The following is a 17948-nucleotide window of genomic DNA, read 5'->3' as shown; positions in this document are numbered from 1 at the left end:
CAAACTCTTTGAGGGCGTCTTTGAACCTGGATGTTTTTTCCTTCCTTATCATCATCTCTCTCTGGTTCTACTAATCCCCATGTTGAAGAAAATCACCAAAATTCGATTGGTTTTGCCTCTTGATGCACTCCTGCATCAGCGATTTCTCATTTGTACTAATTCCATTGTTTTCTTAAAATTACTGATCTTAAAAGTAGAGGGTTAGAAATCAGATGTCAGAGGCTATGAATTTTTATTTCAGGAGGACTAGCTTTGCCCCAGGCTACAGGTAACTTCTTCCTCAGACAAATATCTTCGACAAATATCTGCATTTGCCACAAGAGAATGACTTTCAGATCTGCTAAAAGATCCAAGTTTACTGTATATGAAGCCATGACATTCTCTCCAGTCACCTGTTTCCAAGATGCCCAAGTTTCCTGCTCAGAATTATCTTCTCTTTTTGAAAGCTCTGTTCCTTCAATTCTTAATGCCATCCCTGCAACTAAGCTGGCAGTAGCTGACCCTCAGCTCTGCTTAGAGCAAAATCAGATTCATACTTGATGTTATAATTTAGACGAATATTAAATGCATTGTGAACTCTTTTTATGTGCTTGCTTAGCTAATACAACGGAGAACATGGAGACAGACACTAGTGGTTTCAATCATTTAAAACCACATTGCCTAGCAGCAGCCAATGTAAAATTTATTTTCTTTTTGCATCGTATAGCAACTGGCTTTGATTGCTTATTGTTAGGCCTACTGTTGCTCTGAGCCTTCTTTGCCTTCTCACTTTCTCTTATGCAAAACCCTAAAATATGTATAAAAATGCTGTTTGGGGATAATGCCATGACAAAGCATCACTTACTCCCATTGTTCAGTGCCACCTGGAGAACAGAATGAAGCCAAATTCTTTTTACCCCGCCAAAATTGCATTCGTCTCATTTCATACCTTCGCAAGCAGTCTGTGAGAGTGGTGGTGCCTGATACATGGCTTTCCCCATTTACGACACTGCCATCACTCCCCGGACTCAGTGGCCAGAACGGGGTGGAAGAGCCTGGCAAATCCAAACTGATGTCCCAAAATGGGTCTATCGTTGTGGAAACGCCACTATGAAAAAGAAAGCAGTTTAATACATGTTTAAAGGAAGGAAAATTAACAGTCTCTCTCACTTTAGAGTGCACACCAGATACCTGCTTTTAAGAATTATTGGATCTACATCACCCCTAGAGGGCACTCAAAGATGACAGAAAATAGAGTTGCTCCAGAGTGTTTTCCCACAACTGATTGTTTTTCCTGAATATTTAAAAGCCGTATGTTTTAGAAAATGTATGTGATACACTAAATGCAAAATATATTCATTTAATACCTTCTCCCACTCACTGGAGCCCTGTGACTCAAAGCGAAGAAGCAGGGTTACTCAGAGATAGAGGTATGGGTCATACTACTGACCAGTATAAACCAGCTAATATCTATGATGATAGCTACGTGCAAACCAACTAGTTCAGAAGCATGGTTCTCTGGTCAAGACATGGAAGATGGTGCTTAAGGCTACTTTGATTAAGAGCGCCAAATACTTTTTGCTATACAGTAGTGCACTGAATTAAGCTTTGCAGTTCGTATTATCATCTCCTACAGCATTTGGAATTTGAGAGGCCAAAGAATAACTGCATCAGAAAGCAGCGTATGTTCTCGATCAGATTTCTCTACAAGACAGCTGAAGACAAGCCAACAGCTAGACTATGGAAAAAGCTTCTCAAAATTTTAACTTGTATTACTCAAATCTTTTCTTCCAGTGTTTACATTTTTAAGAGAAATCCAGAACTTCAGGGGTCTAAGCTCCTAGTTTGGAAGCATTTTCTGTTTGTACTCATTATGCTTATTTGTTGAGTTCTCTCTTCCTCTAAAACTGGTGTCTTTCACTCTGCGATCTCATTAAGCCTACAATATTCTGCCTTTTCTCCAGCTTCATTTGTGCAAAAGTTGTCAATTTTCAAAAGAAAACTACTTTTGTGAAGTTTCATCAATGCTAATATGGTGTCATAACACATCAAGCTTTTTATTATCTTATAAGGATTCTGTGTCTCTATGAGGCAAAGAACAAAATTTCATACGTTTTCCTTACAGTAAATCTTCTGCAAATCTCTCCAGGAAACTGAGAATAAAAGCAGATTCTAACAAGCACAGTACAACAGTTCATCTGCAGGACAGCATGCGAAATTATAAAGAATGCAAGACGGAACAAAAAACAAGAACTCTGACTTCTGCACTATGGCAACACCAAACATGTTGAAAGAGAAGTCAAATTGCTCCAGTACACAGAGTAGAACAACAAATAGGTTTTTCCTTATTCTTGTAAAACATTCATTTTCTGGTACCTGAGATTACATTAGTATGAGCCTCTTTGAAACCTCTCCTGATGATACATGAGGCTCCTAACTGAAGGAAAATACAGTTGCATATCAGAATTTTCTTCAAATGTAGTGGCAATTACAAACTTCCAAGACCAAAGAGATCTTGGAAGTCTTTTCCTCACAAACTTGGAGAAAACCAACCTTTTACAGACTAGTAAAAAGTTTATATCCATAAGTCTGTGGTACTTTCCAGGTAGCTTTTTTGGTATGTCTTAATATATGACAGTTAACTAGTAATTGATTGCATTTAGCTGATGCTGTATTTAAACAGTTCTTGCCTTGCTGGAATTTCGCTGGTATTTTATTGGTATTCAAAAAAGAAAAGATTCAGTACACTGTTGCACTGGACGGTGTACAGCTTCAAATCAGAGTGCAGAATCAGAAGAAAATTACTTACTGGCAGACTTGACAGGTCACATCAGACTGCAGTCCGCCTGTGAAGATTTGGTCTATGATGCAGTTACAGTGGTTGGGGTTGTTGGCCTTCTTCCCATTATCATCACCTGGAGGAATGCAAACACAAACTCAGACATCAAAAATCCTCCTAGGGAACAGTGGTTTATCTTGGACTGTGTCTCCAGTAACTCTTTATAACACAGATTTGTAAACATACTGCAAGTTCACACAGACAATATGGAACCCTGAAAGTGGTGTGCATTAAAGAAAAACAAGGAAACAAGAAGAGAACTCCTAGCAAAATACAGAATATAATCAGAGGGTGACTAAATGCAGTTAACTCCTGTAGAGGTGAAGCTTTAAGCCAGATCAGCTGTCAGCCAACCCCTTTTTCAGGGTATAGCCCTATCTCCCTTTACAGAGATTTTCTTCGCACTATCTGGTGTAAAGATCAGTTCTTAAGATGAAGGAGTGGCCAAGGTGGTTCATGAAAAAGACCATTTAAACTTCACTTAGAGGGCCACCGAGAAACATTTGTATCTAAACAAATGGCCAGCTCTTTACCACAGAAGCACTAATTTCTGCTTAGGCAGAGTATTCAATCGCACATTACTTTCCTAAATGAACACAGAGCAGAAACGTCAGCAGACAGCTACTTTTTAATTCTGTCCCAGTCAACTTCTGAGAGTGGAGTGAGGGAAGGAGGTTTGTTAAGACCCACTAACCTCCAGCCTGCTGTCTGCATCCTGTCCTTTCAACATAAACATCTACCTTCCGTTCAAGTTTTCACCAGTGAGAAAATGAAAGATGTCCTTATCTGAAGTGGGAAGATAATTGCTGTCTTCCGCCAGCTTCTTCAGAGACAGGGCAATCCTCTAAGTTCCCAAGGGGCACAATGAACACATACCCATCTTTTAGGCATTATAAACTGTCATTGCAGGTCTCAGGAGCACAGGAGATCTGAGTGCTGAGATTAGGCCAATTCAGCTTTCTTAGACTAACCAGAGCATTAAATAACCAAAAATTTCTTGGCACAGTTCTCAGCTTTAAAGCATACTCCTTCCATTCCCCACAGGTGAACTAGGAGGGATACACTTTTTCTTTGATTTCCAAGACTGTACTGCTTATTTCCTTGGGTAGGATAGATGCAATTGGTTTTGCTTTGTAAACAGAGATGCACATACAAACTATTCCACACCACCAGCTAATTATTTTGTAAAGTACATCTTAAAATGTCTTCCAATCTCCTACAACAGAAACTGCTAAGACAGAATCAAGTTTTGCCAGATTTCCTAGTATCTTTAACTTACTAGGAAGTATTTCAGTTTCAGAAATTAAATAAGATGCTGACTGCTCAAATCAGAGCTATTACTCAAAAATAATTAATTTCTAGTCAAGCACATCAAAAGAACACCCAAAGAAACGAAAAGCATAGGGCAAAACCCCAGCACTTTCCTTGTGTCTAAGGTGCTCTAGCTGGAGTCCTCCTGCAGCAGAAAGGAATGAGATTTTTTTTTTTCTCCAGGAAGTTTTAGAAGTTTATTGGAAAATATTACGTAAACTGACAGAGGTTCCACCTAATACTAAGTGTGGAAAAGCAGACATAGGTGATACCTACTAAGCTGCAATGGGCCACTTCAGTTAATTAGATCCTAAATGCTTCAGAAAAGCTCTCACTCAGCTGCCTCTTTAGAAACTTTTGTTTGAACTGTCAAGAAAAGCATATTGTTTCCTTAAAATGGCTTTCGAACAAAATGCTCTAAAATTAGATTTCAAATGTACAAGGTTCAAGATAGGGGTTATCAGACCCTGTCTCCAGCATTTCTTGATGGAAATTTCAGCTAAATCTTACTGAACTTGAGATCTTTTTAAGGTCTCAATTATGCTAAGCTAATTAACAGAGCATACAGTATAGAGACTGTACAAGACATTCTTCACCTTTAGAAAAGGATCACTTATAAGCTTTAAAGACTACATGTGGATTTTTCAAAAGAGAATTTAATGGTTTTTATCCTTGTTTTTAAAAGTCCACTTTTTCTTTTTAAAGAAACAATTTGCAACTGCCACATCCCTGTAATCTCACCATTTGCAACATTACCTCCCTCTGTTTTGTTTCGAGGGGGCAGAAGCAGAGAAACAGTGTCTAGAGATTTTCACTGGACCACAGGTAACATCCTCGTTGGACACCCATAACAGACAGCCATTTCCGCCTACGGGAGAGAACGAATGCTCCCTTTTCAATTATACAAGTCAATTAGGATCAGTGATGAGAGGGTCTCAAAAGAATATCCTGCGAGCTTGTTCCCAGCAAAACAGAAGGGCATTACCCACTCAACATTATTTCCCATGACATTTGGTTGGAGAGGAGGGGGGGAAAAAAAAAGTAAGATTACCACCTACTCACACTTGTCAATATGTAACAGATGCTGAGAGGAGGTATATTATGCAGCTGAGAACTAGAAGCTGCTAGATTGCTGGGCTCAAGTTAAGGTTCCCTTCAACGTTTCTGTCTTACAAAGTAGGTTTAGTTTCATGCATTTTTGTTTTTAAACCTCGTCATAATTCGTACTAGGGAAATCGGCAGCTTCTTGTAAGAGATTGGTCAGCACAAGACTAAAACGAAAACTTGAAAATACATCAATGTATACACTAATGTAATTATGAGAATGGCAGAAAATTGAGTTTAAAAGTTTGGATTCAAATTAAATGCAACTCTCTAAAAAAAAACCACAGAAGTTACTACTGCGCCTGTGCAATAACTAAGCATATTAACTTGTGTTCAAATATATACATATTTAATATACTACTGAAGGTAAATCATAGATAACAACTGTAAGAACAGCTACAGATTACTTTTTAACATTGCTTTTGTTTTTGAAATAAAAATAAGGACATTTTGCCTCCAACTTCCATTATGTATTTTAAAGGAGAAAAAGGAATTTAAAAATTGCCAGAATTTAAAAGGGGCATTTATCAAAACAAGACATTAATGTTGACTTTTCTGCTTTACTTTGGCCCCCAGTGTTCTGAACATGTGCTTGTTATTATTTATGTCAAAGCACTATACACATAAATTTATATGGATCACAGCAGATGACATGTTTTGCAAGCATATGCTTTATCAGTTCCCAAGAATATAATGCAGAATTCACAGAGCAGGGTAGTGTTTTACTCCCAAATCTCAGCACAGCATTCTTTTTCTGTCATGATACTTAGCACCAGGCTTCAAATTTGCTCTGTAGCAGTCCTTGTTAAAGATGAATGCAAAATACTTCATGAAAAGCAGATAAATGAGGAATAATCAGCTTTAAAGTACTACTCTCTTTTTGTTAGACAACTGAATAACATCGGCTGAATAAAGTTTGGGATAAAAATATAGGATTACTTCTTTTTTTTTTATCTTGCTTTTTGAATCTTTGTGTACAAATGCCCATGTTTGCCACTCTCTGCTGCTTGATTGTTGTTGCTCTTGCAATAAATAAAAAAAACCAAAACAAAACCACCCACAGCTAGTGATTTCACTGGGCTGAATATTAACTTTTGCATTGCAGTCTTGCTCCATACATGAAAATAACAACTCCGGTCTAAGTTTCTCCAAGTTTGAATATGTCTGAGACAAAGTTAGTAAACTACAAAGTGTTTGGATGATTGGAACCTCACTGTCATGGGAGTTTGCAGAATTAGAGCCCTGAATTTCTTCCAGAGCACTGACAATTAAGATGTATCTGTCACGTTGACTAAAAGCTGACCTAATGCTTTACACACTAAGCAGAAATACCCATTATTTATATTCCTTTAACAAATGAAGAGCCCTGGAACTCCTGAAGGATCCCACATGAACAGTGGGGTATATTTTGTACTTGTTCTTCATAGAAGAGTCTAAGAAACATGCAAGAAGCAACGGATCAACAAATCTGATCATTTTCAGCATCTTCTATAATCCAAACATATTCAGAGACTGAAAATCAAAGTTGTTACGCATTTTAAAGATCAAAGTCAATACATGCCAAAGTCCAGGTTAGACTTTAGTACAAAGAAGGTGGCCACTGCCTACACGTCACGGCTGTTTATAGCATTACTCTGGTGAAGAAGCTAATATCTGATGTAGAGTAAGCTCTGAATCTCATTTGGAGGCTTTTGTGGTGAGAAGGACCAATGTACAATGCCAATGTACAATGACACTGCAGAACTCTGAGCACTATCAAACCAGCAAGAGAGACCGGAATAGCACAAAATGCAGCTACTTTAAATGTCATTTATAGTAGCAATGTTGGAAAAAGAATTCAGATTGAAGAAAGCTCTTGGATTTTTAGTTGGAGGATGCATTTAAGGACAGACCTTGTGCACACTTTGGGTGAATGGTAGAGAAAGAGAAGCAATTAATAGCATAGCATATTTTTTTTTCCCTCACCAAAATACTACTTTCCAGTTAGGCCATCTTTCTCCAGCTGTTGGAATGAAATATAGTGATGCATAGGCATGACAGACTAGATTCCTTTTAGTTAGAAACATTTTATATTACTCTAGCAGCATAGAGGAGCCCTGTTAAGTGTTCAAAATATGCCCTGCACACATGCCACAGCTCAACACAATAGTGCTGGCACATGGAGAGCTATCACTCCTGAAACATAATTTACACGGCTAATCGTACAGGTATCCTGGGGTTCCAAAACTTCACAGACGCCACTAAAACAAAGTATATATTCAACCAGCATTAAAAAAAGAAAACAAACAAACAAACCAACCACTACCTGGGCCAGCGCGTATATGAATCTCAGGGCAGTTAATTTTATGCTTCGTAGGATGCAGTATTACAAAACTTATCTTTAAATGCACATCAAAATCATGTATTTTTCCTAATTTAGGCAATGACAGATATCAATAACAAGCATTCACAGCCTTCTCTGACTTGCACTAGGACACTTCCTAGAAAGCAGAGTAAATAGAATGGAAAAGGCATAAATGACCAATGTCAGCCAAGCAAGTATCACTGGATATTTATACTGTTCTTAGCATAAGAAACACTTTCATTTACTTTGGTGCCCGAAGCTTTGGTGATTATGAATAACGTCAAAATTTTCCCCATACTTTATTTCACTTCACTGTGTGTTAATTGTAGAACTTGATTACTATTGACTGGAAGCTTTGGAAGCTTTTTTGATTCACTAAAATAAGTATTTAATATTGGCAGGGGAGGCATTATTTGCTTATTGTAGCTTTAGGACATATTCTCATTATTAGTAGTAATATTTTTACATATGTATACTTCACATGTGTGTGTGTGTCTGTGTGCATACATAAGCATGTAAATGGGAAAACTTTCTCATTACATAGCAGACTAGTTCATTCCAGAAGTGGTTTATCATGACCATACTTGAAATTCTGGTTTAGATGAACTGGTTTGGTTCCCACACAACTGCTCAACCACTTTTTTTAAATTACCTTGATGTGGTATAGATTATTTACCATAGTTTAATAAAAGTTCATTTCTTCAGAAACAGAAATTTAAAAACCTGGGTGCACAGATGTCAAGGATCTAGTGCTAATGCCTTCCCACTAGTAGTGCTGTAACAGCTTAATTATGTCTATGCAAATAGCTCAAACTTAAGGATATCCATTAAATAACTGAATTTCAGTCCTTGTATTGAATGTAAATGGTACCTCTGCCACAACCCAAAAGAGCTCAGTACTAAAGGTGCAAAAACCCCTAATTCAACTCAAGCTGGCTGAAACCATTATAAAACTTGATACTAATTCAGAAGTCAATGTTTTCAACACATCTGTGATATCCAACCAGTAGTAAAAGAATCCATACACATGCACACGCTCTTTCCAAAGAATGTCTAGTACATAATTTTTTCAAAGTTTTAGGACAGATCACAGTTCATTTTCATTTGGGCTGGAAAGGCCAAATAGAACCAAGAATAAAGAAACTGTCGAGAAAGCTTGATTTTGTTGGTAATTGCAGAAGATTCTTCAGACAGATTCTTCATTAAAAGCCAAACCACACTTTAAAAAAAAAAAGTCTTTTCAGATTCTTTATCAGTTTGAAAAGAGTGCAGGGACCTTTATTGTTGCAAGTTTTTTCTTTACAATTCTGAGAAGAAAATATTCTTCCTTCATGAACTAATCGGGAAGTATAGAAATAACACGAACATCATTTTATATCAAAGATGATGAAAAAGCTTTAAGATTTTTAGATTAGTGGTTCAGAAACCTTACAGGAGCCATGAAGTATTTCTGTTTGCAGCTGAGTTTGAGTGTTAAGAAGTGAGAGGTCAGTATTTGGATAGACTCTATTCCTTACAGTGCTTCAACACTAGTTTCATTAGGCTTATTGAGTTTCAGTTAGTGATTGTCAGATGACAGATATGAATAATTACAAAAGAACTGTTCTATGTACTCCCGTCCTTAGAAGTACTCTTTTTGGAGAAGACTCTTTTGGAGTACACCTATTACGAATCTGAACAAGCACATCTGCTACCATGTAAGACTACCTCAAAGAAAAAAGCAAGACTTCAAAACGTTTCAAAGAAGCAGTAGCAGCCTTCCTTTTGCTAGTCCTCTGATAAGCTAAAAACCTAACCTCTAAGTGCCTTTTCAAAGAGCAGCAGAGGAAAGTTGACTGCTTTAAAGCTTGTTTTTAGTGACTAAGGATTTTTGTTTGTTTGTTTTGCTAGTATCAACCCTACTATTTTTCCCTTACAAGAAAAGGGAAATTTCTGTGCTTAAGTGAATCAAGCTAGATCAAACATTGGCAGATTGGGAAATTTTCAGTTCAGATTTAGTTCAGTTAACTAATACGAAATACATAATTTCATAAGATATTACCAAATCAATTCAAGACAGATACTTCATCTATTAAAGCATGTCACTGAATATTTTTACTGTATTGTACAATTACGTATTTTTATATACAGACTAATAAAATATACCGAAACCTAATTTTTTTTCTTAGTCACATTTCTGTACGCAATTGGGAATCATAAATACAGTAGAATAATATTTAAGCAGAACAGCCATAGCCTCCCCTATGTTATCTTCATCAGTCCCATGACAGATTGAGTAAGAGTTCTAACTACTTCAAGTATAAATAGAATTAAAATGGCAATTTAAAAGAAAAGAGAGTGACTCACAACCAATAAGAGAAGAACATAATGGTGATTCAAATCAATGTACAGGCTTGTCTGCTTCTAACTTCAGGTAATTTTTGACTGTGGGAATGGTTTATTTATTTATTTATAAATCTTTTCCTTTAAGTCTACAAAATATTTTAAAAGTAATTTGCTACGACTGCTGTACTGGAAGACACTACACTTGATTTGAAAAGAGATTGTTCTACCTCCTTTTGATCCAATATTCCTTGTTGATTGAAGACTCAGTACAAGCCTTACCTTTGCAGTGTCTGTGTAGCACATCTAATGCAGCAATGAGGAACTCGTGTGCATCTTGTTGCTCGTACCCTGCTAAATGCCGTGCATGAGTCCATACCAGGTGCAATAACCTATATGGAATGTGAGGAGATCGGTGCCCAGAGTAAAACTGCTCAAAGCAAAGAAAAGGACATGACTGTTAACAAGTTACACAGCCTCAGTGCATTTAATTATTAAAAACTTAAATGAGTGCAATTAGTCAAATAAATTTAAACCATTTAATTCTGATGGACTTAATAATAACATACAAAGACAGCTTTTTATCACAGACTACTGAAGAAGTGATCGCAGAACTGAGCACCTCAATTTTCTCCCTTGAAATTCCTTCATTTTGTGAGGATTAGCCTAAAATAAAAAAAAAAGGGGGGCGGGGGGCAAACAACACTCAAAAATTCCATACTGATACCACTGGCTTTTATTAAAATAGCCTGGGTGGGGGGCGGAAATTCCTACATTTGCAAGAGATCAGCAATTTCGTTTACAAATTACATGCCCCCCAAAATCAGGACAAACAGTGAAGATGAGAGTATCAGATGCCAACTGCCATCCAGCCCCTGAACCAAGCCAATGGCTGGGCACAATCCTATCTCATGGAAAAATTTACAAGCAGGATAGCAGCCTCATGCCAGTATTGGCCTTTCACCGTATAGCTATAGCAGTGCAAGGCTTTACAAACAACTTTATTCAGCACAGCTGTTTGCAGAGCTGAAGGTACCACTTCATTCACCTATCCCCAAAGTCAGCCGCCCGTTACCACTCCTGCAGGGTGTCACTGCCGGAGTTCTGGTCCCGGACCAGCTCCTGCATCTGCTTCTTAATCTGCTTCAGTCAAAATCTGATGAGCTGGCTACCGTAGTGACTGAAATTGCCCCAGGTGATTTTGCCAGAAGCATATTAGAGAGTGCACAGACAAATTATTCAGTCAGCAAAACCGTGATGTGAAACACCACTGCTGAGTGGTGACACACAGCTGGGGAGGTAAATCAGCACAGAAGAGGAAAACAGATAACGGGCTACAGAAAGTCATGTTTGTTTGGGGTTTTTGGTGGGGTTTGTTTGTTTTGGCTTTTTTTTTTTTTTTTAAATAAAAACCAGCCAGGTCCCACTTTAAAAAAAAAACCAAACACAACACAAAACCAAACAACACACCACCCCCAAAAAACCCACCAAAACACTCTCCCAGCCCCCCCCCCCACTAAAGGTCTGTGTTTCCCTGGGTCAAGGTTCAGCTCCTTCCTTTACCCTCTCCACTTCCATCCGACTGCTACTGCTGCAACTCTTCTGCTTTCATCTTTCTGGGTCCTCACCTCCTCCTCTGAGACTAAAGCTAACAGCCCCTTCTTGAGCAGGCTGACTTCTGTACCTGTTCACGAACCCCTGCACCACGATAACAGTTCCAAAAGCAAAACAGAGATGCTTGTGGTGTCCCTGCAGGGAGCCAGAAAAGGCCCAGAAGAGTTTATTCACTTGGGCTTCAGGTTGTATTTAACAGGGTAACATTTTATTTTTAATAAGTGAAAATTTCTAAGTCATTTTGCCTTCCCTAGCCTTTGGAAAAGGTGTTTGCCAGTAAAGGGTGCCTGCACCACCATGATTATGCTTTGCCAAGATCCTATCAAAACAATAGCAGTTTATTTTCAGTTATTCTTCCCAAACAGAAGACAGTAAGCAGTAAATACACAGAACAAAAATAAGATTTAAAACCCCAGCAGTATATCATTTCTCACTCTCACTGGAAAAGCAGGCTTCCTTCCCCAGCCCTGTTTCTCCCTGCCCAGCCTCTGAGCATTTTATATCAGTGCAAGCGCAAGCATTGTGTTACAAACCTGCCCAGATAAAACATAATGTATTTTAAGGGACAGGCAGGCAAAAGGTAGTACAATCTCCTCATCTAGTCCTCAAATCTGCAGGCTTTTCTAAAGGGTTTTAGTGTATTTCCTTGCAAAGACATTTCTTTATTGCAAGCTCCACTTTTTCCAAACAAGAAAATACACCTCTGCAGCCAAACAACACAAAATGCTTCTATAAATAAAAAGATCAATAGTTAACTCTGATGCCAACAAGAATGACAGCAAGGGACTGGAGCAGTAGTATGGTAATTGAAATCTGCTGACGCAGCTGCTGCTCAACATAATTCAGGGAACTGCAGCAATAAAACTTCTCTGTTCTGTCACTCCTTACAATTAGTCCCAGAGCTCTCCAGTCATTTTAACCAACAGCACTCTCCATAATTACTCCACTGCAGACACTAGACCTGCCAGCAGATTTTACATTCTCTAGTGCTTCATTAGGATTAAAAGAATCTAACTAGAAGCTTTATCAAATTATTAGCTATTATCACACAGAAACTAGAAACACACCTAGTAAGAATGCTGTTGAATATACATGGCGGTGGGGGAAAGCTTCACTATTCTCATAAATCAAAAATGAAACAAAAGAATCTGAGCATACTCAATAGCAAGATTTTAACGGGAATGTATAAAACATCCATCCCATCTCTGTCATTTCCTTGTTGCTGGGAAGTCCAGCCTATCAGAGCTGTTCCAATCCACAAAAAGGAAAAAAGTCCATGTAAAGTCTTATTCAATCACCATTATACAAACCTTTTCATTAAAGTCTGCAAATCTAAATAATCATGTATTTGCAAGTCATCTTTAAAACACTTCAATGGCACAATTCTTCCAAATGTAATTTAAAACAATTTCTGTTTAAATTTGTTTTCAGTTCAGCAGTATCAGTTGTTTGTATTGGAAAGAACTAGTTCAAGCAATTTGAAAATGCTTGTAATACACTGTTTAATTGCTGTTCCAGGGAAGAAAACAAAAAAGAAAAAGAAACCAAACCAGGATTCAAAACCTCCATTCTTACACACAACCCCAGTAACGTTAACTTTCTTTTTTTGCACTTAAACATTTGCTCTTGGATTCTAAAAGGAAGAATAGGGGGGATTTAGAGGATTCTAGGCTTCGTATTTTGCATTATTGTTACCAAAAGTATACAGATACCAGTCAGGTTTAAAAAAAAAAAAAAAAAACCAACAACAAAACACCACCACACACATCTGCACATCTCTCTCCTCCTGCCAAACACACATACATGGAAGTTTTCCAATTATGTGAACAAACAGATACATTTGATCTATCCTGCATATGTATCAACTAAACAGTCCCTGAGCTTTATAATCAAGAATTTATAGGCATAAATCCTGTCCCAGGCTCCAGTCCAATTTGAGAAGGTAAAACCTCCTCTTAGAAATTGGTTCTCAATTAAGAGTGAAAATTTACAATGGATAAAAGGAGTGGGTAATACATGCGTCTTTCAGAATAAAAGAACACCTACCTGAGGTTTCCTAACAAAGAGCAATGGTTCAAGGAGTCAGAAAAACCATTTTGCTTGCACATACTATGTTCTATACTTATTTCAGAGAAAGGATTTTACTAAATTGGCACAAACTCTGCATTATCCATTACAAAATGCAAGGCCTCTGTCTATGTAAAGAGCCTTAACTACTTTTCCTCCCTTGTACCTTTGCTGTAACTTATTTTATACATCAGCCATTTCAACAGTGTAACATCTTAAGGTATCAAAGCCATAAATCATCCATTCTTTTTCCTTTTTGTCCTCACTTCTCAACTCTCCACATAGTTGTGCTGTGCTTTGATGGGCTTATGAGGATGACTAATGATGGGAATAAAGAAGGCTTTGTTCTTTACACCTCTGAGTGGATGCACTGCATTCTGCCATATTCCCAGGTAATCTTGCTATTCCAGTCACAGAGTACACTGAGATACAGATCCGCTAATCCTGCCATCCTGAATGGTCATTCTGTAAAGGATTTAGATAAACCTTAGGGTGTGGACCATCTTGAAATTAATTTTCATTGGCGAAGCAAAACTAAAACACAAATACCAGTAGGTAAAAAGTAGTGCACAAACCCTTTCAGCCAAAAGGCTCAATGAACGGATTCTGTGTGTTCTATCTTCCCTCCATCCAGTTTCACCACTATCTGTTATTCCCAAATCCTTTTCATTCCTTTTCTTATGCAGTGTAATTCATGTCATGATTCTATTGAGAAATAGGTTTCAAGTAGCACAAATGAGAATGTTAATTGATGCAGTCAGATATTTTTAAAACAAACAGAGATTCAATGCTTGGCATATTCACAAGAAAAGCTACCAGGAAAAAAACTCAATTCTAAGAGCCATCTGACACTCATTACTCACCATCAACCTACTTCAAGGTAGAACAACTTTGTAGCTTCCTATTTATCACAGAGAAATCACACAACCTATATAACTAAATGACCGTAAACAAAAAAAGGGACAAGTGTTTTCTCTTTAAGAAGCAAGATAGCAAAACTTGCTTATTTATGTATAGTAAGTCCATTTAATGTTCAAAACAGTCTCTTTTTCTCCTGGAGAGTTCTTACTGGCAGGCATTCACCAGATCCCCTGGCATTCCATTTGCGTAAGATCACACCTTCAGAAAAGAAGGGTGGAGGGGAGATGAAGTTAACCCTTGCCCTGATCGTTTGTCACTGGGTAAAATGCCTTGGGATAACTACATCAGTTAATCCCGGTGGGAAAGCTACATTAAAAACAAGACACAACCTGAACCAAAAAGTTTCCCTGGTAATTCAATTACAAAGGAATTCTTAACTATAGCACTGAAATCTCCACTGGTTAGCTTTCCTTCATTCAGACCTCATCTCTGCAAAGACAGCGTAGGAATCTTCATCATAACCACTGCATATAGTTGTGACATGAAAGATAACCAGTCTGCTCCAAAAAGGCAAGATTTTGGTTTTAATTCTGAATGTAGAGAAATTAAAACTCACTGGGAAACAGATTTTTACAATGAGTGCTGACAGAGCTATAAACATAACATGGTATTTACTGCTTGCAAGTTAAAATATACTGAGTTGGTTACAGACACTACAGTTTTGCTTGTGGAGGACTAAGCTCTAGTTTTACTTCAAGGTGGTTGAGTCACTTTTTGTTGTCCTCCCACAGCACATAGCTGCAGTATTTCAGCGTGAAATAAGGACACTCACTACTGTACTGCTGTCTTCACAGTCTGATATCACAGATATGGCTCTTCCCTCATTCATATACCCTCATGTCACAGAGCATTAATTATTAGAACTAATGCAAGTGTAGGCATGAATTTTGATTGGGGAAAATGAAGGCTGAGATTCCCAAGTTGTGTGTGAAATTAAACTTGATTACAATTGAAACTAATGCAAATGCTGCATTTAAGCTCCATTTTGGATAACAGCCTGGTTTTTGTTATATGCTAGCAAAAGGCATCCTAGGCCATCCACAGGACTCCACATACAAAAATGGAAATAAAAATCCTAGACAGTCTTGATCCTTCCTCCAGTCTTTCAATCTGTAATGAAATACTCATTTCCCCTTTCCCAAGGGATTTTTAAAAATTCATGTGTGTAAACAGAATGCGGTGATATTCATCGGAATGAGACTTTATACCACAATTTGATGAAGGGATATCGAGATTATAATAGTACCTTTTTTAAAATAAGCAAATAGGTTTCTGTATTAACAGTGTACAGAAACTGGTATTTCTATACCATGACAGATTTTTTTTATCTAGGCAGAGTGATATTTCCCTATTTAACTGCACATCTGGTTTCAGTAATCCTGCAGCTGCTACCTATTGGTATGCCTGCCTTTTGTTTTTACCTCCTTTCCTGACAGACTCAGGAATAATTGGAAAATAAATAAAAAAATAAGTATAACATACAACTAATGACTGATAAGCAGCATGAAAAGTTGCAAATTCACATGAATGCTGAGCATGACCAGAAAACAACTTTGTACCGGAATGGCTAAGGGGGACTTTACCTTCCACACCTACAATGACCAAAAAGAATCACCTCTGGTGAAAAAGGCACAGAATTAAAATCAGATTGAAAATCGCAGATAAAGGTAAAGCTATTTTAGGTTGGTCTCCGTTTGAACAAACTTCCATGACAGCATATACACAGAAGACATGCTCTGGATACAGACATCTTCAGCTATCTTAAATGCTCTGTGACAGCATGTGCTATAGCTTCTTTTTGGGTTTTGGTTGGGGTTTTTTGTTTGGTTGGTTTTGGGTTTTTTTTGTTTTGCGTTTTTTTCTTTTTTTTTTTCCCTTTTTTTTTTTTTTAAACTTAGTAATAAAGCAGATCTATCACTGAGGAAAAGGCACAGGACTGGATTTGTTTGTTTTTAAAGACTCATTTTAAAACTAGAAGCCCAGGTATAGCCATAGTCCTTACATTACTGATGTGCAACTAAGATAATAAATAGTCAAAGAGCTTTATTAACTAAGGAGAAGACTGTGCCTGTCTCATACAGCACAGACTAGACCTACAGAGAAAGGCACATTGCAAAGCCAGTCACCCGAGTGAGAAGGGAAGAGCAGCTCATACATGGAAGGTACAAACTTTACCAACAGATTCACTTTTATACATCCTCCTGGCCATTAATGGGTTTCCTCGTAAGAGATGATAACAAAGATGTTCCTCCCTGTTAGAAAGCACTGAATCGAGATCTTTAAAATATTTATACAGACCTACATAATCCAGTACCTTAAACCACAAGGCTATATACTATTGCTTTATTCTTACTCCCATTATCACCCGAAGAGCCTGTGACATATTTTCCAGTTACAACTTGCACCTTTAATTAAAGCACACGTTCAGCTTTAAGACTAAAAGACTTGCAGATCAGTCTCAGAAGAGCAGGCAGCACTGTAATTATTTCCAATACCAGCTTTGCCTAAACAAGGGTGACTTAAGAATAGGACTTAAAAAGCCAATAGTTTCCTTTTCAGCAGTCGGATATTTTTGACAGTAGGGTCTCACTCAATCTTTACTGCTGTTTTGCCACACCCTGACGGGAAACAATTTGCGTTCCCTTTATATTTGCAAATAGAACACAATCCCTTTCGGGATAAGAAACAGCCAGCATATGTGTAAAGGCGATGCTATTGTGGCAAACAGCACTCACCTCCTGAAAAAGCGTAGACATTTCACAGACCAGACATGAGCTGGGGCTTTGCATTTCACATTTGTGCCTGTCGGAGAGGAAGAAATCTCGCAGCAGTGGAGTGTGGGTAAGTGCCTGGACAATACAGTTCATAAAACATGTGTTCCCAAGATTGATTAGCCCTCGTAGACCTATAAAGACAGAAGGGGGAAGGGATGCATAAGCATTATCAAGTTAACAAAATGGTATATTTGCATTTTTATATAGTTTTCACAATATTGCCACAGATTTACTGTATATGCACAGCTCCAAGTACGCAGTTTTATATTGGTTTAGGTAGGCTGTTGGTTTTGATGTACTCAAGGCACAAGCTGCCACAAAAGCTTTCTGATCTACACTAGGATTTGTTTTTTTAAATTCGCAGAAGAAAGGAAACCTCAAAGTACAGCAACACCAATAGCATTATTTTGCAATGGCTGTTTTGCCATACATCACCAAACTATGCCCCCTCCCCAAGCTGATACCAAAGTGCAATGACAAGAACTGGTTAAGTCACTGTAGTACGAACCAATACATTTAAGTAAATCAATAAGTAAGATTTCAGGTAGTTTTAAAGGCTTTCCCTCATGCAGGTCATGAAACCAGAATAAGGTTTTTGTATTGTTATAATGCAACCATCATCTAAGACAGGCAGCAAAGGAAACAGCCTTGACAAAACACAGTCAGGCTGTGA

General features: G+C 37.8%; 1 protein-coding gene across 5 annotated transcripts in view; it reads right to left on the bottom strand.

Annotated features, from left to right (window-relative positions):
* The window catches only part of USP22 (ubiquitin specific peptidase 22), a 111655-nt gene that overhangs the window by 11025 nt on the left and 82682 nt on the right, over positions 1–17948 (bottom strand). For all 5 annotated transcript variants that reach the window (XR_012676134.1, XR_012676133.1, XR_012676132.1 and 2 more), the window contains 4 exons: positions 17237–17406; positions 10182–10329; positions 2789–2894; positions 929–1087 (listed from right to left, as the gene is read on the bottom strand). Coding sequence is in view for 2 of the 5 variants with exons in the window: in XM_075165389.1 (XP_075021490.1) it covers positions 929–1087; positions 2789–2894; positions 10182–10329; positions 17237–17406 (583 nt within the window). In the remaining 3 variants the exon portion in view is untranslated. The remainder of the gene's footprint in view (positions 1–928; positions 1088–2788; positions 2895–10181; positions 10330–17236; positions 17407–17948) is intronic.

Source organism: Calonectris borealis, chromosome 16, assembly GCF_964195595.1.
Source record: "Calonectris borealis chromosome 16, bCalBor7.hap1.2, whole genome shotgun sequence".
Classification (NCBI taxonomy): Eukaryota; Metazoa; Chordata; class Aves; order Procellariiformes; family Procellariidae; genus Calonectris; species Calonectris borealis.
Note: the sequence above shows the minus strand (reverse complement) of the source record. Positions and strands in the feature narration are given on the sequence as shown.